This window comes from Ambystoma mexicanum, chromosome 7q (assembly GCF_040938575.1).
Source record: "Ambystoma mexicanum isolate Mex_15411 chromosome 7q, UKY_AmexF1_1, whole genome shotgun sequence".
NCBI classification, from domain to species: Eukaryota; Metazoa; Chordata; class Amphibia; order Caudata; family Ambystomatidae; genus Ambystoma; species Ambystoma mexicanum.
The window spans coordinates 705,933,744-705,960,745 of NC_090941.1; the positions used below are offsets into that span (position 1 = coordinate 705,933,744).

Consider the following 27,002-nt stretch of genomic DNA (forward strand, 5'->3'; position numbering starts at 1 on the left):
CATCTGGGTCGAACATATCTGTAGTGTAATCTACCTCTTGAGGGTCGACCTCCTCCTCGGCGCGCTGACGGGAGTCGATCTCTTCACCTCCCTCGTCATCGGGCATATAACCCTTGTCATTGTTCCCTGAATTGCTCATCCCTGGGTTAGGGGGTCTGTCCTGGCATTGTTTCTTCTTTTCCAGGAAGGATCTTTTTAGCCTAGCGACTGTATCGCCTAGTCTTTGGGGAGCAGTATCCTCCCTTTCCAAGGTGCTCGGGGGGGGGGGGGAGGGTCAAAGAGTGTTTACTCTTCTGAGCTGCTTTCTGCCCCTTAGGTTCAACCCTTTCTGTGGGGTGTCTGGCTGACAGCTCTTCCTCAGGACTTTCTGCCCTTCTTTTCCTGGCAAGTTGAGCTTGCTGCTCTTGTATTATAGCCTCTAAAACGTCAAGCCTCTGAGCAATAGGCTGTACTTGTGAGATTGCTTTTGTCAATGAGTCTCCCAGTACCATTTTAAAACTCTGTGTCCTGCTGATAAGGACCCTCTTCCCACTCTTCCTCTGACCACTCTGGTGAGGTGGAAGGTGTCACACCAGGGTTCTTGCATTTTGCCATCTTCTGGTGTTGAGGGCCAACTTCTAGTCTGTCAGCACAGGGGGTAGGGCAGCTTAGACACTTGTCTTTCAGCTGTAACACTGAGGGGGATCGTAGTTACTGCTTTTAAGGAAGGATTCTTCATAGCTTCCTTTATAATTAAAGTATCCCCTTTTATTCACTCCATTTAAAAAAAAAAAAAGAAAATGTATGCACTGTGGTTCTGTGCGGCTGCTTTCTCCTTGCTCTCCGTGATCGCAATGAATATTGCGCGAGAGAGCTCCCAGGGGATGACGGGAGATTTAGCTCCTCCCGCTCCCCTGGGTCCTGCCGCTCGCAGTGTTCGCCGGCGCAGCCTTCTCGTTTACGAGGAACAGGGCCGGGTCCCTGAGGCGGGCGCGTTCGCTCACGGCGCCGCCCAGCCCAGCCCCCGACTCCTCCTCAACACTGAATAAACTAATTTACTCACTCGGAAATACTCGATTGGGTGTAACACTACGCCGAAGTACGTGGCCTAGTCCCGCGCTGTCATTCTCTCACAAGTGAGTAACGGTCTTATAATTAGTTACTACTAATAAAATAATGCATACTTGCGCTGCCTACGCATGCCCTCAATGCTTACTAGATATTACAAACTCTCAATCCACACACTTATTCGTAATAGTAGAACGTGAGGTACTTATCTTTCTAGGCAGCAAAAAAGAAAGAGAAAGGACCTGATGCTGGGGGTTCTGATAGGCTGACCTGAGAGCTGATAGGGGCAGGAGGAGAGGTCAGGACTACTAGACTCCATAGGTTTATGGGAGTTTTAGTTTTTATGTTGGACTCGGAGGAGGAAGATTTTCTTAAAACTTTTAAACCTCAAATTGGCAATTTTTCATGTTTGAAGAAAAAAGCACAAATGTTAAAGTTTTAAAAGTTATTAGTTGAAAAGCTATTATGGCAGTAATAAGGAAAGTATAGCATAATGCGAGCTTCCTGTCTTGTCATAGAATATGCTGCCTTAAAAGGATGACTCTTTTGTGGTATTTTATGGATGCAATGATGTATAAAGGTATTGATTTTATATTGATGTGAATTTTATGTATTTTGTATGATTTGGATGATTTTGTTTGTAAAGGTTTTTTATTAACCAAATACAAATAAAAAAAAATAATAATATGGATTTTGATGGGCCCCAAGAGCACGAAAGGCCAGTTAATACATGCCCAGTCACCAATACTTCTCTCTCAATCATCATTTGATAAGGTATTTTCCATGGTGTCCGTTGTGTGCCAGCGTCATCACTTCCCCTCGCTGGGTTACTGGGAGTAAAAGTCTGTCACCTCGCATAATGCCTCAAAGTCCCTTGGAGTGTTCATAGGCAACCTAACCCAGCCACCCCACCATGAACCCTCAAGCCTTTAAGGGCTTTTGTCACCCTTTTTCCTATGACTTCCCTAAAATAAACCCCAAATTGCACCAGTATAGTACTGGGACGAAGGAGGATGACTAGACCAACACATCCTTATGTTGAACAAACAAACATGCATCAGCCCCGAGGAGGAGGACAACAGGAGCAAGGAAGGACTATCACTTTGCTGGTGAGCGGTCTAGTCCTTTTTGTAATGGAGGGAAGCCAAAACCAAATTGAGTCAGCTTCTGGGAGCACAGTCAGCTGTGTGCAAGTAAACCTCTCCGATGTGGCGGCATTGCAGGATAAGTGCTCGGGACCCGTAAAGCAATGCAGAGTGTATGCAGTGGGAAGCAAAGGAATATGGAGCTGGATGCCGGTAGCAAACCTTGAGAAGGGTGGTGGGACCGAGAGAAGTGGTTCAGAGTATCCGGCTTCGCCGAGGAAACGCTGCTGGTTATGAGTGAGCCACAAGAAGACTGCCAGGAGAAGACGCGAGCGATTGCACAGAGAACTGGGAACCGTGGCGGCGGAAGACCTCGTCAGGAGCCGTAAAACCGACCAGTGAGTGCAACCAGGAAAGAGGGAACACCGGGTGGGTCGACGGTGATATAATTAAAGCAAAGCAAGGCATTTTGAATATCGAACGCAATGAAAGCAAGTTAAAGCAAATGAAAGGCACTTTAAATACTGAACTAGATTAAAGCAAAGCATTTTTACATCGAATGAAATTAAAGTAAATCATTGTGAATACCAAAACGAAATGAAAACAAGTGGGAACACTTTGACAAATTGAGAGGAGTGAAAGAAAGATTGTGAACCATGTGGTCCGACAACTGCGCCTAGACCGTGTGGCCCTGAATGGAAAAGCCACTGAAAACACCGAAGAAGAAGCTTGTGTTGTGCAAAGACATTGTTGTGATAGTGAACTCTTTTTGTTTGAAAGCTGGAAGATTTTAACTCTAGGGGAAGGGAACCCCTTTGTTTGATTAACTACTTTGAAATTGGTGAAGGGCAGCTGATTATTAGCCAAAGCGCTAGAAGAAGCTCTGAACTTTACTTTGAACACGATTTCTTTTTGATGCTGACATCTCTACACATTTTAGTTAGTTGTGAGGACAGGTATATGTTTTGGACACCGACAGATGTTTTAGTTTGGAGTTCCCGACGTAGACTATCCTTCATTTTCTTTAGCTAGGCAAATCCCACTTTAGCATAGGGCAAGTAAGACATTACTCCACCCTGCCCATTTAAGCTAAATAAAGTTTTTGTGGAAAACATTATAAACTTGTTCTAAGTGTCTGACTCATGATGCCTTCACAACAGTCTGAAACAATGTTAGTTATACTTCATGATTTCTATGATCCAACTACAAATTTATGGAGACCACTTTTGTGCTTGGTGTGTACATTACTGGTTTGTGGTATATCTTGACTGTGATTGGCCTGCCTCAGATTAAGGTTTTGAAGTGTCACAGACACCAGAAGACGCCTAGTGCTTCTCTAAACAGGCATTGAATGTACATAAAATAGTGGCTTACCCCCTTTTAATTAGGCATACGTGATTTATCTAGCATTTATGGACCTGTCAACTGCTTATGATAGTTAAGAGGTCCACGTTATGGGATAAATGAAGCCAACTTAATTGTTATTAAGACCTAGTATTTGTTTTTGAGAATATAAATAAGGGCATGGAGGTTTGTGCTAGAAGTGGTGGAGCGGGACAGTGGGCTCCTTAACAGTGAATAACAAAGGCATGTGTGTTTTGGCACCCCTGCCTTTCACCCTCTATATCAATTACCTTCAGAGAGTTTTAAACAAATTGGGAACTGATGTCCCTAAAATTGTAGAAGTTTCCCACTCTCGCCACCGTTCTAATAGCATGCACCCCCATGGCTCTGCAGAAACCTATTGATGAATACACTCATTTTATGAGGAAACTTGATTTGGAGGTTAACGCCTCTAAATCAGCTATTATGGTGTTACAGATCAGGGAAGCGAATTACACTCCCGTCAATTAGGTGTAATACTTCTACTATACCAGTGGTTAAGGAATTTGAATACTTGGATATCTTTTATCAATAACACATTACCGGGTCTTGGGAAACTAACCCTTAAAAAGAAACAGGTTATTGGCGGGGTCTGTTGGTTTAAAAAAATGTGTGGGTCGCATACGTTGAATATGATGTTAAAAGTGTACAAAAAACAAACTCAGTTGTGAGCCATGGATTTTTGCTTTGGGTTTTGGGAATCAAACCTCACTGCAGACAATCGATGATTTTTTTTTTTTTTTATAACAATTTTTATTGTGTTTTCGTACCATAATACAAAGACATTCAATACGTAACCGTATAACTTGTATACATACAAATGGCAGAGCAGTGCGAGCAGGGATTATTTGGATATAAGCGTATTTAGAGACACAGATGCTATAAGATATAGATAAGGTCAGGACAACAATTGGCCTTTTTCCTTTCTTTTTGCAAGTCGTTTACAAGCAGCAACACATGGTGATGTTGTAGTCCGTGGTCGTTGTAAAATTGCGCCCCAAAGACTGTTGTGCGTCCTGTACATGCTTCACAATGTCTGTTCCCATTTCCCCCAGATTTTATCTGCTTTGCCCGGACAGCCTCTTGCTTGGTAGACTCGGCGTTCCATTAGGATAATAGCGTCCACATCTGATATCCATTGATCAAATTTCAGAGTACTTTCTGCGCCCCATATTTGTGCAATATTTCTTTTGGCAACTCCTGTGATGTCGAGAGAAGTAACTTTTCGAGGCGAGACATGTCTCCTTCTTCAATACCCAGGAGAAGGAGCTTGGGGTCTGTTGGGATCGGGCGACACAGGACATTCGAGAATCGTTCACTGCATTTGTGCCAGAAGTGTTGTATCCGTGTACACTGCCATAGAATGTGATAGAAAGTTCCTTCCTCTTGTTTACAGCGGAGGCATTTGGGGTCGGTCGCTTATCCCCATTTATACAAAGCTACTCTGGGATAATAAATCCTATGCAGTATTTTCAGTTGTACGAGCCTGAGCCTCGCCGAGATTGCAGTCTCTCTAGGGTACATCAGGGTCGAGATCCATTCTTCGGGTAATATTGGGCCCACGTCTCTTTCCCATTTCGTCTTCAGATTCAGCAGCTCTTTCGTGGCAAACGAGGAGATGGCGTTGTACATAGTAGACGTGACCTTGTTGCTTACACTGTCTGACTATATTCCTTTCTATGGGTGTACACTCGGGCATGTCCGCCAGCTGGGCCCTATGCACTGTGAGTGCATGTTGTAATTGTCCATAGTGATATTGTTCGGTGTCTGGGAGATCGTATGATGCCAAGAGCTCGGCGAACTGTATTATCTGGTTGGTCACAAATATACGCTGGATGGTTTGTATGCCAGCTGTCACCCAGTTCGGCCATTTCGGGAGGTTACTGAGGCCTGTGAGGTGGGCATTATTCCAGATGGGTTGGACCGGGGTGATTTTATTATCCCATCCTAGATGTTTGTGTACTTCTTTCCACACCAGGGCTGTATGCGCTACTATCGTGCATTCGGAGGGCCTGTCTGTCTACAGTAGAGAATTTCAATCAGGGGCATGCCATGTTGTGCAGCTAATTCGGCCTTTATGTGGGGGATGGTCGGGACCCCGTGCAGTATGTCGTTGACAGTTGCCATCTGGGTCGCCCAATAGTAGATCTGGATGTTTGGTAGTCCTATCCCCCCCTCCCAGACTGAGCGTTGAAGGTTTTTGAGAGCTATTCTCGGGTGTTGCCCGCCCCACAGGTGTTTGTGTTATTCTGTCTATTCTATGGAACTCATCAGTGGGGACGTGGAGAGGGGCGTTTTGAAGGATGTACAAGAACCCCGGGGTAGGGCCAGCATCTTGAAGAGCGCAGCCCTGCCCATCAATGTCAATGGCAGTGCTTGCCAATGGGTCACGTCTTGTGCGTATCTTCTAGTTAGCGGAAGTAGGTTTTGAGTTACATAGCTATCCAGCCTGTTTGTAATTAGAATACCCAGGTATCGGAACTGTACGGTTTCGATGTGATATGGGGAACCAGATGCCGGTATATAGTCTACCCCTTTCACTGGAAACAGCACGGATTTGGCCCATTTCACCCTAAGGCCACTAAAGGCTCCATAGTTTATCAGTATTTGAGTGACTATAGGCAGGAGATCGCTGGGTCACCCAGGTACACCAGGAGGTCATCTGCAAAGAGGGATATCTTATCCTCCCAGGTTGAGCTCCATCTGAAGCCGGTCCACGTGGTCGTGTCCCACAGAATGACTGGCAATGGTTCTATTATCAATGCAAACAAGATTGCCGAGAGCGGGCAACCTTGCCTGGTGCCCTTCCCCAATTGGATGTTTCGCGAGGGCCATCCGTTCACTCTTACCTCCGATAACGGCTTGTGTTAGAGGAGTTGTACCCATTTAATAAATGGTTCCCCGAATTGCATCTTACACATTATTGCCCATGGAGCCTCCCAATGAACTGAATCAAAGGCCTTCTCAAAATCTATAGCCAATAGTGCCGGTGATTGCTGCAGGACAGGTGCTCTCTAGCGCCAGGTAGATCCTGCAAACGTTCATCCTTGTGGATCTTTGAGGCATGAAGCCGCATTGATCTGGATGAATCAGTGCTGTAATGACCAATTGTAATCTATTAGCAAGTATTTTGGCTAGTATTTTAGCTTCACCGTTAATTAGGGATATGGGCCAATAGGAAGTGCATTCATCTGGGGGCTTGCCCTTTTTGGGAATCACTATAATGGTGGCCTTACGGAGATCTGGTGGGAGCTCGCCCTTTGTTAGGGAGTGCTCAAACAAGTTAAGCAAATGAGTGGGTATCTCTAGGTGGTTTAGCTTTTTCCAAATATCAAGTGGGTACCCGTTGGGACCTGGGGTCTTGCTTGTTTTTAGTTGGGCTATGGCTGTTGATATTTCATCAGTCGTTATTTTGTTATCAAGCTCTTTGGCCTGCTCCGTGGTGAGTGTTGGGAGATCGATACTGCTCAGTATGGTACTGGTTGCTGCGGTGGTAGGGGGTTTATAGAGGTCCTCGTAGAAATCAGCAAAGCGTTCTGCTATCTCTGCATCGGAGAAGACTGGATCTGTATCTGAAGTTTTTATGCACTTCACCTTTTGTTGTCCTTCGTCGTGTTTCTCCAGCCAAGCAAGCATTTTGCCTGCTTTGTCCCCTGTTTCGTATAGACGTGCCTTCATGGCGTTATGTGCTTTTTGGGCGCAATCCAGAGATAGGTTATGCAGCTTCTTCTGCGCCAGTGTGAGGGCTCTGCTCGTTTCAGGGGTGTCGTTGGCGATGTGCTCTTTCCCTGGACACAACTTCTCTTTCGGCTTCGATGATCCGTTCGCGTTGTGCTTTCTTCTTTGCCGATGTCCACGATATAATCTCGCCACGTAGGACTGGTTTGTATGCCTCCCAGAGTGTATTAGGGTTGTGAACCAAGCCTGCATTTAGCTCGAAGTAGTTGGAGGTGGCTGCCTCTATTTTTTCTTGTAGGTCTGGGAACCCCAGATAGTAAGAGTTTAGTCGCCACATGGGAGGCGGTCGAGGTCTCGCTGTTTCTAGTTCAAGTAGTAGTGGGGAGTGGTAGGAGATTCCCCGTGGGAGGAAGGATGCGCTGCACACTTTGAGTATTTTGATATGGTAAGAAGTAGTAATCCATTCTGGACATTAAGGCATGAGCTTCAGAATGAAAGGAATATTGACGAGTCTCTCTGTGTAGGTCACTCCACGCATCACACAGACCCATTGCAGACACGAAAGAGGCCAGTTTGGTAGTGGTGGTAGGATTCCTGGCTCTCAAGTGCATGTGATCTAGGATATTGTCCATGACTTAATTGAAGTCCCCGCCTATTACGATGTGTCTGCGGGATTTGCTGCCAGGATGGTGGTAATATCGGTTAACAGATTGTTAAGCATGGTAGGCGGGGAGTACACTGCCATAAGTGCTAGGGTTTGGCTCCAGAGCGTTGCTTGAATTTGGACATAACAACCTCCTCTGTCCTGCGTTATATGCTTGATCTCCAGTGAAAGTCTTTTATGAATTACTATGAGCACCCCTCTCGCCCCCATGGAGAAACCCGCATGCACCGCTGTGCGGTAGTTAGATCTTTGGAAGAATTTGCATGCATTTCCCGCTAGATGCGTTTCAGTCAGGAAAGCTATATCCGGGGAGTGCCTGTTTGTGTTGCAGTACCAGTCTTCTTTTGATACTGGATCCTAGCCCGTTCACATTCCATGCCATAAGTATTAGCCTTTTTTTGTTTGAAGCAGTCTCAGGCGCCATCAGTTGTTTGGGATGTAGATTTGCATATGTGTCTCTTCGATTGTAGTCGCGGCAGCTTCACCGCGATTGTCCTGTTCACTGTGCTCTCTGTGCCATTGCATGTTAAACATTGAATAAAAACATTAAGTCCAACTCCCCCCTCCCCATACTCCTCCCGCAACTGAAGCAACTGTCGACCCGATATAAACTTCTAAACAGTTGAACTTTATTCGACATGTGCCCACCCCGAGTCGGCCAGATCTTGCAGTTCGCGTTAGCCGGTCCTTGTAGTGCAAGTATGGCTTGGGGCTGGCCAGTAGAGCACCACTTTATGAGGCTCCGGGTACTCTTCCTTGTGTAGGGGGCGGCTATTCGGTTGGCCGCCAGCCGCGCTGTTTATCGCACCTAAGTTTGCAATGTGAAGTGTGGGCTCCGTTTGCGTTTCATTTGCGATGATATGGCCTTCTTGCGTAGTGTTGTTTATTTATTATGCTTCATCTTGCCGTGGGTTCTCCAAATGTAGTTGTTGCTGCAAATCCATCTCCGGTGGCCGCTCAGGATGTGGTCTGTTGCGTTCCGCTCTCCTCCTCCCCTCAGAGCTCCAATCGCCATCTATATGTCTTTCGGTCCAGCTCCGCGCTTCCTTAGGATCTGTGTAGTGCACCGTCTTGTTTTTGTGGAATATTTTGAGCTGGGCAGGGAAGATTAGCCCATATTTGACTGCCATTGATTGCAGGCATTTCTTGAGCGGATCAAATGATTGGCGTGCTTTCTGTACTTCCCTAGTGAAGTCAGGGAAGAAGGCAATTCTTGATCCGTTGTATGTGACAGTCCCTTTAGATCTTGCCAGCTGCAGTACCGTATCTCTGTCCCTATAATTCAGGAACCTTGCGATGACTGTACGCGGCGGTGCACCCGGCGTGATCTTGCCGGTCGGGATGCGGTGGGCACGCTCAATAGAGAAGAATTTGGAGAAGGACTGGGCGTCGTATGTGTCCACAAACCATTCCTCAAAGAACAGTTCCATGCAATCCCCCTCCGCCTTCTCGGGAAGGCCAAGTATGCGAACGTTGTTTCGCCTACATCTTCCCACGCTGTCGTCCACTCTCTATTCCAGGAGCTTTATACGCGTTAACATGCCGGACATCTGGCGGTTCACCCCACGTAGGCTGTCCTCAGTTTCTGAGATTCGTGCCTCCGCTTCCCCCGTGCGTGAGGTCAGCTTCTGCAGGTCATGTCTTAGTAGGGACACGTCTGCGCCAATACTGTCCATCTTTTTTTCCATGGAAGTTCTAAAGCTGGCAATGGCGCTCATTATGTCTCTGAGGGAGATGTTTTCCTCCATGCAGTCTGTATCGGGGTGCGATTCGCTGGTGTGGTTGCATATTGTTCTATTCTACTTTGTGTGGAGGTTTTCCTGGGCTTGTCTTTCCCCATTTCCGACGTTCTGGCGTGGTGGCTCTGAAGATCCGGGTCTCTCTTGGAGGGAGGCACCAGCGGGAGCGTGGATAGGCAAATGTTATCGGGGGGCCCGGGGTGACCACACCGCTCCTCTAGTGTTATGTGGGCAGTGGCCACGTGGATCCTTGTCGGATATGTCTGATGTTTCGTTACCTCCTTGTGGGTATAATGAGCACAGGATGCAGGCTTTCGTTTGAGGTTGCGTCAGATGCGAGCCTGTGTGTGGGCCTAAACCCGCCGTGGGTTTGTGCTTTTGTGCGCTTTGTTTATTACAATCGCCTTCCTGGGCCTCACTCGTATTGTTATGCTCTAGAGCTTTCACAGTGTGCAGGAGAGGGAAGATGGTGACGGGTTAGGCAAGCGTGAGTCTTTTGAAGCTTAGGCGGCGATTTATTCTGAGCGCCGGAGCGGCAAGGGCACCGGCCACGCAGGGTCTGTTGGGGTTAACTTTTTCCCCCCTCCACTTTTCGCCTCCAGTTTGTAATGGGGATGACAATCCTCTTTATGCCGTCGCATGGGGTACTTATTTTGCACTCCTTTTTAAATGTGGCCTCGCAGCTTATCTCACAATTGTTCTGTTGGTTGTCCGTCCCCTCTCCTTTTTATTGCAGATTGACGACAACTGTGTTTGGTTGCCTGAATTGGCAGGCTTACTGGGGCGTGAGGCTCGCCTCTGCCGTCATGTTGCCATGCATTCAATGGTTATGACCCACAGTCGCGCACACTACTGCTGATTTGTGGCAGTTCTGATATGCCATGACGTGTCTCCACCTCTAGCACCAGTAGTGCCCTTCTCGAGCAGGGAGCTGCGCCTTTATGTGAGGCCTCGCTAGTGGCACACTGCAGGTGGATTGGGCAGTTCGTGAGGCTTGTCTGGTGATAGCGCGGGTCACACTGGTTGTTTCTCTGATTCCCTCGTGGACTTCATGCGGCGGCCTGTTCGTGTTAATAAGCTGATGGGGCTATTGCGAGTGAGTGTGCCCACAGGGATCCGTCCGCGTAATCAGCGTGGGGAGGGGGCGGCGGGAGGGTGCCCAGTCAGGCACGTCCGACGGCACACCCTGCTGACTTAGTGTCTTTACATTTCAAGGCATGCGTGCACCTCAGGTTTACGGTGCACGCAGTGGGGCCCCAGGGGTGGTAGTGTTCTGTGGGGGAACAGATCAGGATTGTCATTCAGTGTTTCTGGCCCCAATCCCCCGCCTCCTCCCCTCCTTAACGCCGTATGAAGCAGCCGTCAGATGTAGGCAGATGGATGGATGGAAGTCGCTCCGTGAGTCCAGCAAGCGCTCTACGCAGAGTGGAGTGCCCGCGACTCTGTTGCAGTTCTGGACGGCTTGATGGTGTTGTGGCTCTGTCCCCGGGGCGAGCTGCAATGACACGCGGGCTCCCTCGATGTCGCAGCAGTGGCGTACGCCGGATGGGCTGTGTCCCTGTGGGTGCAGGTCACCGCTGGCAGGGGCCCGGCGTCCGCCACTGGGGTCACTCTGCCCCCACTCCCTGACTCTTAGCGGGGAAGGGAGACCGCCCGACTTGGGCAGCCCACACCGGCAGGATGCAGGGAAGCCCACGCCAGATCTCGCCCGCTCGCGAAAAGGGAGCATCGACGGCAGCGGTCCTCAAGCTCCTCCGCCCACACCTGGGCTCGCAGCAACGATCCTCCGCACTCCGTCTCAATGGTTTTCCGCGGGATGGGTCCTTCGTCGGCGCGCGGCATCCTCCGCTCATCCGCAGCTTGCAGCGGCCATTTTGATATTCCTCCGCCGCGCGGGCCCACTTCTTGCAGGCTTCGTTGCTGGGTCGCCCGGCCCCGGTTTCACTCCGGAGCTGGATAGAAGTATGCAGTATTGTCTCCCACGCTGTTAAGGCGTTTTAGGTCTTCACAGGCTGGCAATTAGAGAAGGATTAATGCAGGATTTGGCTGGCGGCACGGGAGTGATGCGATCTCACGTCCGCATCGATAGCCTCCTGGCCATGCCCCCGAAAATTGTTTTTAAAGAAAAATGGGATAGTAGAGGAAGGAAATGGAGAATTTCAGATTTTGAGGTTCTGAGATCTAGAAGACAGGAATGCATGCATCCAAGTTTAAATAGAAAGTAGGCAGTCAGTGTTCTTAGCATGGAAAGAGTCAGAATAGAAGGCACATGACCGCTATACCTGGGGGTTGTTGGCATTGAAGTGGCAAGAAAGACAAAAGAATTAACAATTTCTGCAAGAGAAGAGGTATATAGTGGGAAGAGGAGAGTGCCAAGAACCGACCCTGGGCATATTACAGTGGAAAGGATGGAGTTGATTTTCTGGCCCAAGTGACTAAAATGAGCAATCTGAGATCCATCTAAAAATAGCAGAAAGTCTGCACTAAATGTGGAATTGAAATCCTTGGCAGCCAGAAGCGAAAGTTGTGGCTCTGTAAAGTCTGTAGCGAGCAAAGGGAGGTGTGCAAGAGATCTGGAGCATGGTTTTACAAAGGGTTACCAAAGTATATCCTGCCACTGAAGAGCTTAAGTAAAGGGAATGAACTTCATCTTCGGCCGGTTCGAGTTGAATCTTCTATCCAGGACATTAAAAGCCTCCCAACCAATAGATCTTATACTTGGGCCAGAGGAAAAGTGGACTCAAGTGATAGCGACTCTGAATTGAGTTCATCTAGCATGGATGAAAAGTCCTTATTGGTGGGATCAAAGATACAGACAAACAGAACATGTCTCAAAGACATGTTTCTAGCAGTGAAACTAACATTCCACAGACTGTTGAGACAAAGGCCAATTTGGGCAATTTTAATCCAGCCCTTTCAGCAAGCACAAACAGCCTTGGAAGTGAGCAAGGAGGGGGCATGAGTTCCACAGAAAGCTCCACGGAGATGTCCGTCGGGAAGACTATGACAGTGACATCAGTAGAAATGCCCCTGAACACCCTCCTCGGAAGCTTTTGCGCAAGAGAAGATTACCTGCTGGACCCCGAAATGTACTTTAAAATATGCTTTGACTGCCTTTTGGAGAACAGGTTCTACTTCCTGGATATTGTCTTGTGGGAGTGGCTGGGGGCACTTAAAATATATGAATGGATTTCCTTTTGGCACTGGATTGTATTCCTGACTCAAAAGTCATCTGCTGCAAACCTCCAGCCTAATGGTCAATTTCCACTGAAGTATGGGAATGCTATTATAGCTAGTATGTGTCGGGGGCTCTTTGAAGGCTAGCTATCGTAGGAGGTTTCATGGTACCTCACCTTCCACTGATTCTCTGCAGTGATTTGTACTAATCTGCTCTTTGGATCACTACAGCACTCCACCAAAAAGGGATTTAATTTTTTCTGAAAGTGACACTACCCTGAAGCTCTTTTGGGAATATGTTGTTTATTCTATTTATACACTTGCACAAAGTGGCGATTCATGCTTAACCTTTTCTTTTGGTATAGATTTGTTTCAGTAGTTAAGTATTAACTCCAGTCATGTGGCCTTGTAACTTCTTTATGGCTGATTTTGATACTACATGATTAAAAAAATACTTTTGTGACAAGTAGGACAAGTAGGGAGTTAATATGTTGGAATGGTGGAAGAATTATCATGTAAAATATAACAACTGTTTGCTACTTTTTATGTTCATGTTTGAATCTTATCTCCCCTGTGATGTTGGTGTTAAATGTTATGCTTTTGTATGTGTGTGTTTTATTTACATAAAAACGTATGTTATTAAACAAAAAAAAACTGGTTGTTGTAATGGAACAATTAAAAGAACGGGTTCTGTATCACGACACTGACATTATTTTTGTCAGCCACCCAGGAGATGTCAACTCGTCCATCAGCAATTATCTAGGGGATCTAACTTCTGAGCTAACGCTCGACGAATATATTGTGAAGTTCAAATCTGCGGGGCCCAAAACATATGCCTATCGCTCATCTGTAGGAACCGTCAACATGAGTAAAAGGTATAATGTTAAATGTTAACAACAGGACCCAAACACATTGACAGTTTAAAAGATCTGCTGCAGTCTTTTATAAATGTCGCTGCGTGTAAAGACCCACAGTCTATCGTGGTTACACATCAGGGTATAGTGCGCGATAAAAAAACAGTGGGAAATTAGCACCATCACTCTGCAAAAGACACTCCGTGTTGTGTATGATAAAACGAACCCTGGCGGCAGATGGGTTGACACATCCCTATGGCTATTAAATATTTTGATAACCGCTAACAGCCTCGCTACTGCACAGTGCCCCTGTTTCAATTCACAGCCGAGTGCCTGGGATTTTGGGTATTTGAATCTTCATGTTTATTTTTATTTGCCTTAAATTGTTTTTACACTTGTATTTTTCCTTTCTGTATTACGTATATCTTTTTTATAAATAAAATATTTTACACTTGTATTTTTCCTTTCTGTATTACATATATCTTTTTTATAAATAAATATTTTTACAAATCATAAAATGGTCTGACTCTTTGTTATGCATCAACCTTTAAAGGGTCTGTTTTTATTCACACTGCAGCATTCTGTTGTTTTCAAATGTTGACTTTATTTTCGCAGACATTGTTGTAAACTCTTGAAGCCTTTTATCTCGTCGTATATTTCTACGCGTTTTATGTAGGGTGTGTTTGGCCCCAGTAACCGCTCAACATAAATATATAGGGCCTCATTACGAGTCTGGCGGTAGCCGTGCCGGAAAAACCATCAGGCAGCTGCCGGACCAGTAATACCATTCCGCCTCCGTGATTGCAGAATCACCGGGGCATTACAATACCAGTAACCCGGTAATTCTGGAGGCGGAATTCTGTAAATCCTCATCCCCATGGATGGGGACCATGGAAACACTGGTTCCGTCTATGACAGAGCGAGTGTTTCCATGTGCGCCTGCAGGCGGGTGGTGTTACTCCCGCCAGGTCAGACCTGGCGAGAGTGACACCTCCCACCTGCAGGACTCTGAATCAGCCGGTCCGGATACAACAGTGGCGGGGGATTTACCGCCACTGTTGTTTCCAGACCGGCTGACTTGTAATGAGGCCCATAGTCACGTTTCATAAAAACAGATTTTTATTTGCATTTAGAAAGACAATTTTATTCAGATTTTCTGCATATCAAATAACTTGGGTAATCAAATGTTGCACAATGATCCTCTCTGATACAAATTTCGATATCATAAATTACCTCATAAACAGCCTTTCACTGCGTCGATAGGCATACATACATAATAGACGGTGGGTACAAATTCATAAAGCTCCCTGTCAAATTGCTCTTGTCCTTTGACTCATCGAAAGCTCTGTTGCAGGTTGGCTATATTTACTCACAACATGTGTTCCATTGGCCATTTTAAATCAGCTTGACCTCCTTTGTGATGCTTTTGCCAGTAGTTATCCTTTATTTGGGGCGGTTAATGTTTACGTAGATGTTTGCGATGAGTAACAGATTTACATTTCCTTCTGTGTATCACTTTTGGTGCTTCCAGATAACACATCAACCTTGGACATATAGTAGCCAGATGCGCTTTAAGTAGATCCAGCAATAATCGCTATACACAGCCAGCTGCTGGTTTCATATTAAATTGATCACTTTTCAGCCGGTGTTTTTTTTTTGTTTTTTTTGCTTCCTGTAAATAAGCATAAATATATATGAAAATATCCATAGGCTCAGCCCTCATGGGTCACATTACGGGGCTCCATGCACATTGCTCTACCATACTGTTTTTGATATACTTTATCCCCCCACTTCCAAACTGTTTTCTCGATAATGCTTCTAACACACAGCGGACACCCCGTCTAAATTGTTTCTTTTTCAAAAGGGGTTTTCGCCGCTTTTATAGCCAACAATGTTTTAGATACGTATCGCTCAGACCCTATGCCGACCTTTGTGTGTTAACAACGGCATCAACCACATAATTTCTACAATGCATTTAGAGCTCAGCATGTGACATATTTTACATATCGAATTATCCACGTAAGCTTTTTCCAAACACTCATGAGCATCATGTCGAGGATCATCAATTTTGTGCCATGAGCACCATCTTTGAAAGTGTTGTTTTAAACATGTTTTCACATCGATGGCCATAATATCAACCGAGGTCACAGCTGTTGTGGGTGTGTCACATTTAACGCCATCGATTTCCATTAGTGAAATAAAGAAACAGGTCTTACACAAAATATTTTCAGAATCCCCTGCATTTTCAATTTGGTTTTAACAGCTAACACAATAAATATTGATTATTTCTGCTAGAGCCTGGTTCTTCTCACCGCCGTCCACTTTACGGTTAAAGGCTGTAAACAAAACAAATATGCATAGTTGTAACTACGGCTACGTCTTATGCCTTATGAAATACACACACCCGCTTTAGAACATACCAACCAGAAAGCAGGTTGTCCGATACCCGGGGTGCTTGGCCCCCCGATTTCTCTGCCGCAGCAATAGGTGTGATCCGGCTCCGTTGTCATTCCTACGTCCGCCTGCGGAACCATAGATTCATATCCACGGTCTCCAGACCCCCCACACCCCATGCCTGGTTGCTCCATGATCACGTCATCGCCATTCCAGCTCGCCATTCCCAGATTAGCAATTGTTACTGGCACATGTTCCTTAATGTTTTGAATACAATCTCCAACAGCATCCTCCATAGCCTTGACCGTAAGAGCCGGCTTGATGTCAACAGCGAGTTTAGCCATATCCTTGCAGAGCTCCGCGCTGTCACGATCCGCCAACAGGGCCTGAACAATCTCCAGATATTCATTATCCATGAAACAATATGGGGTATAGCTATCGTAGAAACCCCCTGGACTTCGTGTCAGTGTTTCCCCTTGTCGTGACTGTAGCTGTTCATAATAGCTGTTTCCGGAATAGTCCCTGAAAAGCTCAAAAAGCGCAGTGTTTCCCAGCCCATTGCTGAGCGGTATATATTCCGGTTTGTCTGACCCTCCCCGTGTCACCATTGCAGTCTTAAGCCGGCCCTTTCAATCAAATTTTATATTAACATTATATAAAGTTTATAATTGCGATATAAAAATGACCAATAATAATTTGATAAAAAATTAACCAGAAAATATCAGTTATCAAACAAAATCTGATATAAATGTTGTAAAATTATATCCACAACATCCGCATTGTTGCCGCGTCACCAAACCCTAACACTCGCCGTCTAACTCCTCACATCTCACTTTGCCCTCGACTAAGCAACAGCAAACGCACGCTCTCATATTAAAAACATTTTGATATACACTTTATATCAAATCGTATAAAAGTACAGACACACTTTATCCATTTATATAAAATGGTTATCAAATCTGATATCGAAACATTTTGATATCAAACATTAATTGATATCAAATTCCATATAAAAAAAAATCGAACCCATATCAAAACAGGGCTGGACTACGACCAGAAGCAGGGGCCGTTCCCACCTGTCAAAAGTTTCAAATTGGAAAAAAGGGCCCCCCCTTAACTAGTCTGGTTCAAGATGGCTTTAACATTTTAAATCAAGTTTCTGCAGTGGGTGATGTGGATCTACACTGTTGCATCCATAGACAAAATAATTCAAGCAGAAACTGTTAGCTGCAATTAATTGTTAATAAAATACAACCGATTTACATGTTTGCAGTTAGGTGTTTTATCCATTTTATTGTATTGGATTATATGGGCCTCATTACAACCCTGGCGTTGGACCATGGTGCTATTAGCACCATGGTCCATGCCGGATTCCGCCATGGTGGATGGCGGATTTACTGCCCCATTCCAAGGTTGGCAGGGCGGTAAATCCCCATTCACCATGACCCCTTCCCCATTCCCATTTTTGGCCCATAGGGCTCAATGGGAATGGGGAAGGCGCTAATTACTGCACCGTAAATTACGGTGCCGTAATTAGCACCAAGGTCCCTTAGCGGGTTGGACGTTAACGCCTGCAAAAAGCAGGCGTTAAAGTGTGAATCCGGCGTTAAGGGGTTAACGGCGCCGTAGCCTTTTACGGCGCCGTTAACCCCTTAACGCCAGGGTTGTAATGAGGCCCTATGTGTTTCCAATGGCAAAATGCTTGACTGAGTCCATGGCAATGCCTTTTCATCCCTAACCCATATCCTTTGCCTGGAACACTCTGCATGCCCTCATTCCATATTATAACAACTGTACATGTAAACGTCTATCCTTGTTGTACGCCTATTGCACTGTATGCGAGGGACTAGTGTTTATGCTGTCTAGTCCAGAAAACTGATCCGACAGATTGGTTAAACTGGGGAAATCTATTGAATTCAGTTATTCAGTGACAAATATGGAAGTGTTGTATTTGCTAGTGCAGGGTCGAATTTTATTTTCTTAATTGGGTAGATTATTATTTTTTAAACACATGGACTTTTTTTATTTTAGAGGATATCCATTCTCCGTCATTACCTGTATTCCGTACTCCCGGTTTGAAAACTGCAAAGCAGGAAAAAGCAGCATGTCCAGCAACACCAGAAAAAGAAGAACCACCCAGTTCTGATGATACAGCAACACCATCCCTTCCGCAGTTTGAAACACCCTGGCTGAAAAAATGTACTACAGTAAGTGATGTTCACTATACAGCAGTGAACACGTGTAATCTAATGTCTGGTTGGGTCTTTATCCAAGAAACATGCATGTCCAGTTGCCATCTACCATATTGAATGTTTTGCATGAGATAATAATGGTAACCATCCATCCCACCCACCTTTTAATGAAGAATATGTTCTCACAAGTCATTTTGCTGACTGGCCCTTTAAGACTCTGTGATTCAAATATGAGCGGCGGATATGAATGGGACATAATCATACCAATGACAACTAATTCACCTAACTGATAAAATGAAAAAAAACTGTTAAATGATGCTTTCCCAATTGGGTGCTACAGGACTGCTAAATTAATTACTCTGCCCTCGCATGCAGAGCTCTATATGAAACTACATAATGTCAGTACTGATGCTGAAGAAGGCCTAGAATGTGTTTGTCTTTTGTACTGAATTGAATGAATGGAATGTGTTCCTTATCCATGGAACTTTGAATAAAGGGGGCCCCGTTGAAATCGGAAGTTTTTCCTCCTGCCTTTTGATTTCATATACAGTGCGGCAGAACAGGCCTGGTAGGGAAGTGGATTTAGTGGGGGGTGATTCCGCGGTCAAGGTATTCTTTGAAGAGCAAGTCCTTCAGTCCTTCCTCAAGTGTGGGAAAGATGAGGCCAGTATGATGTATTTTGGTATATTATTCCAGGTACACTACACCCGTTTTCTGTTGCTTTTGATTCTTGTCTGGGGGTGATCTGGCTTCTCGTGATGCAGAGACTTCCAGCGATGGTGTTATTCATTCAGGTGGGCTGGAATGTTGTCATGGCCTTGAATGTGACACAGGCTGTTTTAAGGGTGATGGGTGGTAACCTGTGTAGATCTCTGTTAGGTGGTGTGATGTGATCTGTGTTGTGATGAGATATGCTGGGCATCTGGGAAGAGGTCAGACTGCAGCATGGCGAGTTACGTGTGTGTGCACACAATGGACATTTAATTGGCAAATGTTACATTGATGTCTGAAAGAAATGTTTCCTTATTTGAAACAATGTTCAAATTAATCATTAAGTCACACTAGATCACAGCTTAACAATGTTCACTTTAGCTATAGTATTAATGTACCTAATATTGAAAGTGATTACTAAATCGTGCTGCAATGGGTGGATTCTTTTGTTTTTTAACAAACTTTATTTTATAAAGAAATGGACAACAGAAACATATGGGAAGCTTATAACATTTTACATATGACCAGTGATCTTTGGGTTTCTTCTTTGTATCATGTAATCTTCAATGTCCATAGCATTTTAACTTTAGTATCTCCCATCCACCCACCTCCCAACCCCCGTTATTTCCAGTGGCGTCATAACCCCCTTCCACCGTGGTGCCCGGCAATACAACCACTGGGCTCAAAGGTAGCTGAACCTTTGTTACCTCCCTGATGTGGCCCAAGATTTCCTTCCAATAAACTTTTGCTGTGGGGCAGGACCACCACATATGTTCCAAGTCTCCAGTTAAGCCACAATCACGCCAACATAAAGGAGAGTGATCAGGATTGATAGAGGGCAGTCGTTGTGGTGTCATGTACCACCTGAAGCATATCTTATATGCCGACTCCTTAATCTATGCACATTTGGATCTTATCGACACGCAACGCCAAATCTGGCCCCATGTTTCGTCTGTTATTGGTTCCCCAAGGTCTTGTTCCCATTTCGACACGTACGGCAAGATGTCCCCCGGATCTGCACTGTCCAGTAGGCGATATAGCCTCGAGACCCCTGTTGTTGTTACCCCTCCCCTTATCGTGTGTTCCAATCCTATGGGTGGTCTGTTGGCTGCTTCTCTGATCATCTGATTCGAGACCCAGTGTCTAATTTGGACATGGTGAAATCGTTCTTTTTTCTGGGACTTGGAATGTATTCTTAATCTTCAAATGTCAGCGGATTCCTGCTTGAGTAGAAGTCACCCCACGTCAGTATATTCTGTCCTGCTGAGTGGTTCCAGAATTTGGGTTGTATCCCAGGTGTGACACCCCCCATATTATTTTCTAGTGCTTTATCCCAGTAAAAGAGGGTGGCTGTTGTGTAGTCTAACAAGGTACCTCTAGCTCCCCTATGTCTTTGTCTCAGAAAACCCTGATATTCCAGTGGGATGTTGGATGCGTCTCTTTCTATGTTACTCCATCCATTCTAACCCTTCTGTGGGGCCCATTGTAGTATTGGGCTCACCTGTGCAGCCAACATATACCTGCCTCATCTCTGGTAATCCCAATCCCCCCCAGTGCAGGGGGCCGGAACAACACCCTTCAGGGCACCCTGGGTTTCTTTCACCTCCAGATGAAGTGCAAGATCTCCCTCTGTAGGTTTTTAATGGGTAGGGTCGGGATCCGGTTCAGGAGCAAGTTTACAACAAATAGACATTTCGGTACGAAGGACATTTTTATGGCCCTTTATATGCGCGAACCATGATAATTTCTGCATATCCCACCTCTTCAGATCGTCTGCTAGGTTTTTCAGTAATCCTGGGATGTTGGCCCCATACAGCCCTTCGTATGTAGGTGTTCGTTTGCCCCCTAAATATTGTATTGCTTTCTGTTCCCATAGTAAGGGCTAGAGTTAACTCCATTCAGACACCATTCTGGGCTCCTCCGTGACATTAAGTGCTTTTCGACTTATTGTAGTTGATGTGAAAACCTGAGCCCCTCATAAATGTATTTAATAATGACATGACCATCGGAAGTGAGCTTGTTGTGTTCTGCAAAATTAACAATATGTCATCAGCATATAATGCTATTTTATGTGTACCGCTTACTGATGTTACCCCCCCCCCTGTATCTCTTGATCTGCCCTGACCGCCTGCGCCAACGGCTCCATGGCCATGGCAAATATCAGAGGGGACAGCGGTCATCCTTGGGGAGTCTGTTTTCTTATGGGGATGCTGTCTGAAAGCTGGTCATTCACCAATAGCTTAGTGGTCGGGATACAGTAGTTAGCTAGGACCATGCGAGAGAAGAACGGCCCCACCCAAACTCTTCCAGTGTTAATTGTAGGGAATTCCAATCTAGGCTATCAAAGGCTCTGCATTAGACGTAATGCCAGCATGGACCGCTTATGTCCGGATCTCCAGCCTCATGATGCAACGCTTATTGCTCTCTGGATATTATCTTGCGTATGTCGCCCACTATGAATCCCGCTTGATCCGGGTGAATGATCCCCGGTAGGGTCCCAATTGGTCGCTGCACTGGTATCTTTGTATACAGATTTGCATCCCCATTTAGTAACGAGATTGGGCGATAGCTTGCGCAGTTCATTGGGCCTTTCCCTGGTTTTAAGAGTAGTACTGTGGTAGAGGGTCCCATGTCCTTAGTAATTAGCCCTGTATCCCTTATCTGGTTAAAAAGTTTGGTTAGCGGGCCTACCAATGTGTTCCAGAAGGTTCTGTAGTATACATTCCTAAATCTGTCTGGTCCCGGTGCCTTATTACCCACCATCGACCCTATGGCCCGACCCACCTCCTTCTGTTATCTGGGCTTCGAGCAATATTCTATCCTCTTCCGGGATCTGTGGCAAATCCAAGCCTCTCAGAAAAGCATGTTGTGCCTCCCCGTCTAAATGATCTTTGTCGAGATTCTGTGAGAAGTATGAATGCATTCTATCTGCTTTTTGTGCGTCCCTTTGTTTAAGTTTGCCCAATAGAGTTTTCAGGTTGGCTAATGTAATTTGTAGTCCTTGTTTTTCTTAATTTTGTTTTGTCTTTATAAGGAGATGTGCGAATCTGTCCGCTAGGGGGTGATAATTTCGCCCTCGTCTTGATGAGCTCTCTAGGCCTTTTGTGACCCTTTTGCTGTATGTTGTGCCTCAGCTTTCCCCACCTTCTGTTCCAACCTTTGTTTCATGATCTCCCTTTCCCATAAGAAGTGTGCAGTGTTTTGGCGATGAATTCTCACCACATCACTGCCTTACTGGCATCCCATATTGTGCGCTAATCCATCCCCGGCTTGTCCTTCTCAGTAAAGTAGTTCCTCAAGGTTGTTTCCTTGTGAACCCTTGGAGCGAAGTCCCTCAATATTAGCTCAGTGAGCTGCCATAGTTTCCGGGGCCCAGAGGGAATCACCAAAGGTCTGCTTGGAGCGTAACCGGTGCGTGGCCCGTCAAATATCGCACCCCAATGTCCATTCCAGTGATTTGTGGGATGAATGTGTCCGAGACCAGGATCATGGCTATACGCGAGAAGCCTCTACATGCTGCAGAGTAGTGTGTATATGATCTGTCCAATGAGTGGGAGAACCATCAGGTTTCTAGAAGGTGTAGTTCTCTAAGAAAGCATGCAAGTGCTTGCCTATGATTGCGGTCATTGAAGGTGGCAGGGAAGGTTTTATCCAGTGAGGCGTCCATCACGTAGTTGAAATCCCCCTCAACCACCCTGCCAGTTTGCCAAGGCGATCTGTCAGGAATTGATCCTGCTTTTCATTTGGCGCATATATTGAGACCAGGGTTACTAGTTGGCCCATCAAATGTCCTCCCTAAACCAGGTACCGCCCCTCTGGGTTTCGGTGTAGGTACTGTTTCTCAAACCGCACCCCTTTTGCAATCAGGATCCCCACCCCCCTTTTCTTAGTACTGCTGGAGGTCAGAAACTGTGTGCGGTCTGCCCTATATCTCAGCCGGGATTCGTTACCTGGGAGTAAGTGAGTTGCCTGTACCCATACCACTGAGACTTGGATTTCTGTCAGCTGCCTCCTAATCAAACGCCTCCTTATTGGCGATTTTAGACCCTGGGTATTTAATGTTACTAATTTCATGTCAGCCGTAGTCCATAATCGGTTTTGTGCAGTATGTCGGAACCTCACCCATAACCTTAACCTTCACCCAGATTTGTGCGAACCTCTTGTCTTTCAGCCCACTCATCGCCAGATAAACCACATAAACTTACTCCCCGACCCCCCCCCCCAACCCCCACCCCAACTATAAACCCCTGAATTGAAATGAAATTGGTACTACTATACTTCACTGAGTCTGGTCTCCCACCCGGGATAAAGGACCTAGTTCCCACTCAACCCCCCCCCCCCCACCCCCTCAGACCAACACCCCTCCCCCCATTCTTTGAATATTAGTTGGCCTAGATTACCCCTATGCATCCTTTGTTCCAGTTCAGGTCGGTCCTGTTCATGTTGACCGATCTTACTTTTAATGAGTACTTGGATCATTGCAGAGATCTCGACCCCTCTGTCTTGTTTAGTATTGCCTCCCTATCCCTTCCACTCAAGTGGAGTCTGTGTTTTTAACCCCCTTATTCCTAACTTTTGGCTATGGGACGACCCGTCTTCCATTTCCCCTTCCTGGGCATTGTTGTCGCTTTTGGATGTCCTTCCGAGCTTTCTTCCGGTTCACTACTTCCTTTGTCTCCATCTTATCCTATCAGCTCAGACATTTCTTCCTCCTTGGATATTGTGTATCGTTGGCCCTTCCATTCGAAGCAGAGTCCACACGGAAATGTCCAGTGGTATCTTACATCGTTAGACTTGAACCAGTCAGTGACTACCCTTATGCGTTTCCTCTTCAGGGGGGTTGCTTGAGCCAGGTCTTGATAGAGCGAAATTGAAGCTTCCTGGAACCACACTGGTTCCTGTTTTCGTGCTGCTAGCATGATTTCCTCCTTTATGTGGAGAATATATAGACCCTGGTCAGAAGGTCCGGGGTCAAGTTCTTAGTTGATATGAGGAATATACCCTGTGAGTGCGGTCCAAGTCAATCTCCCTTTTACTTGCCGGATCCAGTATGTGATGGAACAAATCTGTGACATATTGTTGCAGGTTCTTGTCCGATATGGATTTGGGGACACCCCGGATGTGTATATTGTTATGCCAGGATCTATTTTCGGCGTCTTCTTGTTTGTTCAGGACCAGTCCATTTGTTGTTCCAGGGAATTCACTTTTCGGGCTAGATTGTCCTGATCATGACCCAGCTACATCACCGTTGTCTCCACTTCATCCACCCGTCTCTCCACCGCCAGGACGTTTTTGTTGATATCCGCGATTGACTTGGCCAGGTTGGATGTCCTGCCTTGATGTCCTTTTTGCGTTCCATTAGCATCGCCATGAGGTCCAACCTCCTGGTCGGTGGGTCCTCGTTATCTTAGGACGGTTGGAGAGGTGAGTGTATCAGGTCCGCTGTCTGCTTTTGACCACGTTTTAGTGTCTCGCATGAGGGCTTTGATGTCCCCTGAAATGGGCCCTTTCTGTTTTGTTGCCTGTTTGGACATCTTTGTATTTGGGTTCCTCCCCAGAGCAGAGTGTGGTAGTTGCGAGACCTATTGAGGTTGGCCCCTTAGTATTGGGGTGTCTTCAGGCTTGATCTGGCGCTCACCAGTGTGTTTATCTACTCATCAATTGCTGTCACTGTCATGGGGCCCTGCTTGTCTCAGGGTTCTATTTGATCCCCTGGGTCTGTTATATGTTGGGCTCTAGTGTGTCGCTTATCTGGGTTGCTACTCCTCTTACCCCTGCTGTGCCCAGCTGATTGATCCTGGCTCCATGCCTGAGATTCCCCAGAGGTGAGATATGCGTCTGTGGATCCAGGTGCTGTGATGGGGGTGGGGAGAGGTGGTATGTAAAGCAATTCACGTGGTTGCTGAGTGGGCACAGGGTTCCCCTCCGTCCCACAGGCCGTTTCAGCCAGCTCCTTCGCTTCACTGGCCAGATACTCTACAGGCCACCTCTCCCTTGCAGCTCCTTTCCCTCTGGGGCCTCCACTAATCTTCCGGGCCTCAGGCAGGATTTATGGCCTGATCAGTGCCCCGGTGGCCCCCATTGCTACCCATGGTCTATGCCACTGTGTCCCCCCCCACCTCCCGTGGCTGTTAGGTCACCCGGCTACACATCCCCTCTTTCCCCTCTGCTTGTGTGGGGGTAGGAGGAGCAGGAGACAGTGACTGTCCCCCACCTTGTCCGCTGTCACTGGAGAGCTGTCCGCTGTCACTTTTCTCGTCGCTGAGTGGGATATTTGCACAGCTCGATCTACGCAGCGAGAGAGCCAGTCCTGCTTGGAAATTTCAGAAATGGTGCGCCAGGTCCTCTGACACCATCATTAGTTAATGGTAATCTGTAGGTTCCATTTATAGGGGATTCAGGGCACTGGGAACGGGATTGGGTGCAGGAGCTCACCAAGGACGCACCCGATGGCGTCCCTGGCAAGCCACGCCTCTGCAATGGGTGGATTAATTTGAGTAATATGAATAGAATATATTGAAGGTCCTGTTGCGGGGTGTGGGTAGGCACCCATAAGAGTGGGTATCCCCCCTTCCCGAAAGCTCGGTCAGTCCTAGTTTCAAATAAAAAATACTATTTCTAACTGGGACTGGGTAGATCCTTGGAAAAGAGATGCAAAACAAATTAACAACTTGCTGGTGCCATCCCTCACCTACAGGACTTTCAATATAAATTAAATGTTTTATGGCGTCAGCTATGCCCCATAGATATAGAAAGCACTCGATGTCTGCGAGGTTACACTCAACTGCTTAATACAAGTGTATTATTAACCTTTGTGAAATTAAATTAAAAGCAATGTCTGATCACTTTTAGAAACTATTTCTATTTCATGCAGGAACTTGAATTAATGTTTTAAACAAGTTTTCTATTGCATATCGTTATTTATTGGCCTTCTCTATATTGTTGTGCAAGTTGTTTTTATTAGGTTTTTGTAAAGCATAACAATCTATTGCCAACCTGCTCTACAATCACCCATCGTCCACTCCCCATAGGGAAAGATGTCATTCAAGGTCTACGGAACACCCTCAAAGAAAAATTAAGCAGCGAGTCTATTAGAATTAGCCAGACCACTAGTCATACCATCTTGCCCAGCAATTAACTCCCTCTCCCCAGTTATGGTCCTCCTCAATAGTATTTCATCATCCTGGGAAGTTGGACCGCAAACCGGTTTAGTGCCCATACCTTAACTGTGGACGACATATCTCAGTATTCAACTGCCATGCAGTCAATAAAATGTTACCATGCTGCCACAAACTCACCAATGTGATCCATAAAATTGGCTTTTCCAAATCACAAATGTGCCAGCCTTACACAACCAGAGATGTTTTGTCTGTGCCTACTGTTCACCCCAGTGGGCACCAATTACCCATTTGGCAGTCAACAACAGATCTATATGTTTCCCTTGTGTGCAATCTGAGGGACTGTTGGGGAGAATTCTCATTTCTGTGTTAATTCCCTTCAACCTCAGAGACCCCCAGCACTTTTGTTGGACTTTAGGACTTTTCATTTTTATCCTGGAGTGAGTGAGACCTTTTTCTCACTCTTGCATGTATTTTTGATCTGATTTAGACTGTTTCTTTGTTTTTGGAGTCTGACATACTCCATAGGCATCTGCCTTTTGTATTGTGACACACAGCACCTACAGTGCAGTGTCACAGAGAAGCCCTTTGGATTTCTCACAAGGTTTAAATACCTTCTCTTGGGCGAACTACTGTTCCCAAGAGTAGTAAAGTGAAATTGACTTACCTGTTTTTTCCATGCAGGCCCAGCACACCCCATTTTATGTGGAAGTGCTGGGGGGGTTACCTAGTAGCCCCTTTTCCTACTTACTCATGTAACATTGTTTGTTACCCTCAGTACTTTTAATGTCTGTTGGCAGTGGTTTAATTTTCCTACCATTGTGCATTTTTACCGCAGGCTGAATCCTCAGATGCAGTATAGCACCTATGGGTGGCCTTTCTGTCAAAATGGCACCGGTCTTCTTTTTTCGCCATTTCTTGTTTGTGAGGTCTTTCTTGGGTTTTACTCTGCTCGCCAAT

At 46.0% G+C, this 27,002-nt stretch overlaps 1 protein-coding gene and 1 pseudogene across 3 annotated transcripts in view; both read left to right on the forward strand.

Moving 5' to 3' along the window:
• The window catches only part of SKA3 (spindle and kinetochore associated complex subunit 3), a 1,028,231-nt gene that overhangs the window by 420,046 nt on the left and 581,183 nt on the right, over positions 1-27,002 (forward strand). For all 3 annotated transcript variants that reach the window (XM_069639377.1, XM_069639379.1, XM_069639378.1), the window contains exon 7: positions 18,053-18,228. In XM_069639377.1, coding sequence (XP_069495478.1) covers positions 18,053-18,228 — 176 coding nt within the window. The remainder of the gene's footprint in view (positions 1-18,052; positions 18,229-27,002) is intronic.
• On the forward strand, positions 9,397-12,694 carry LOC138528811 (rab effector Noc2-like; annotated as a pseudogene).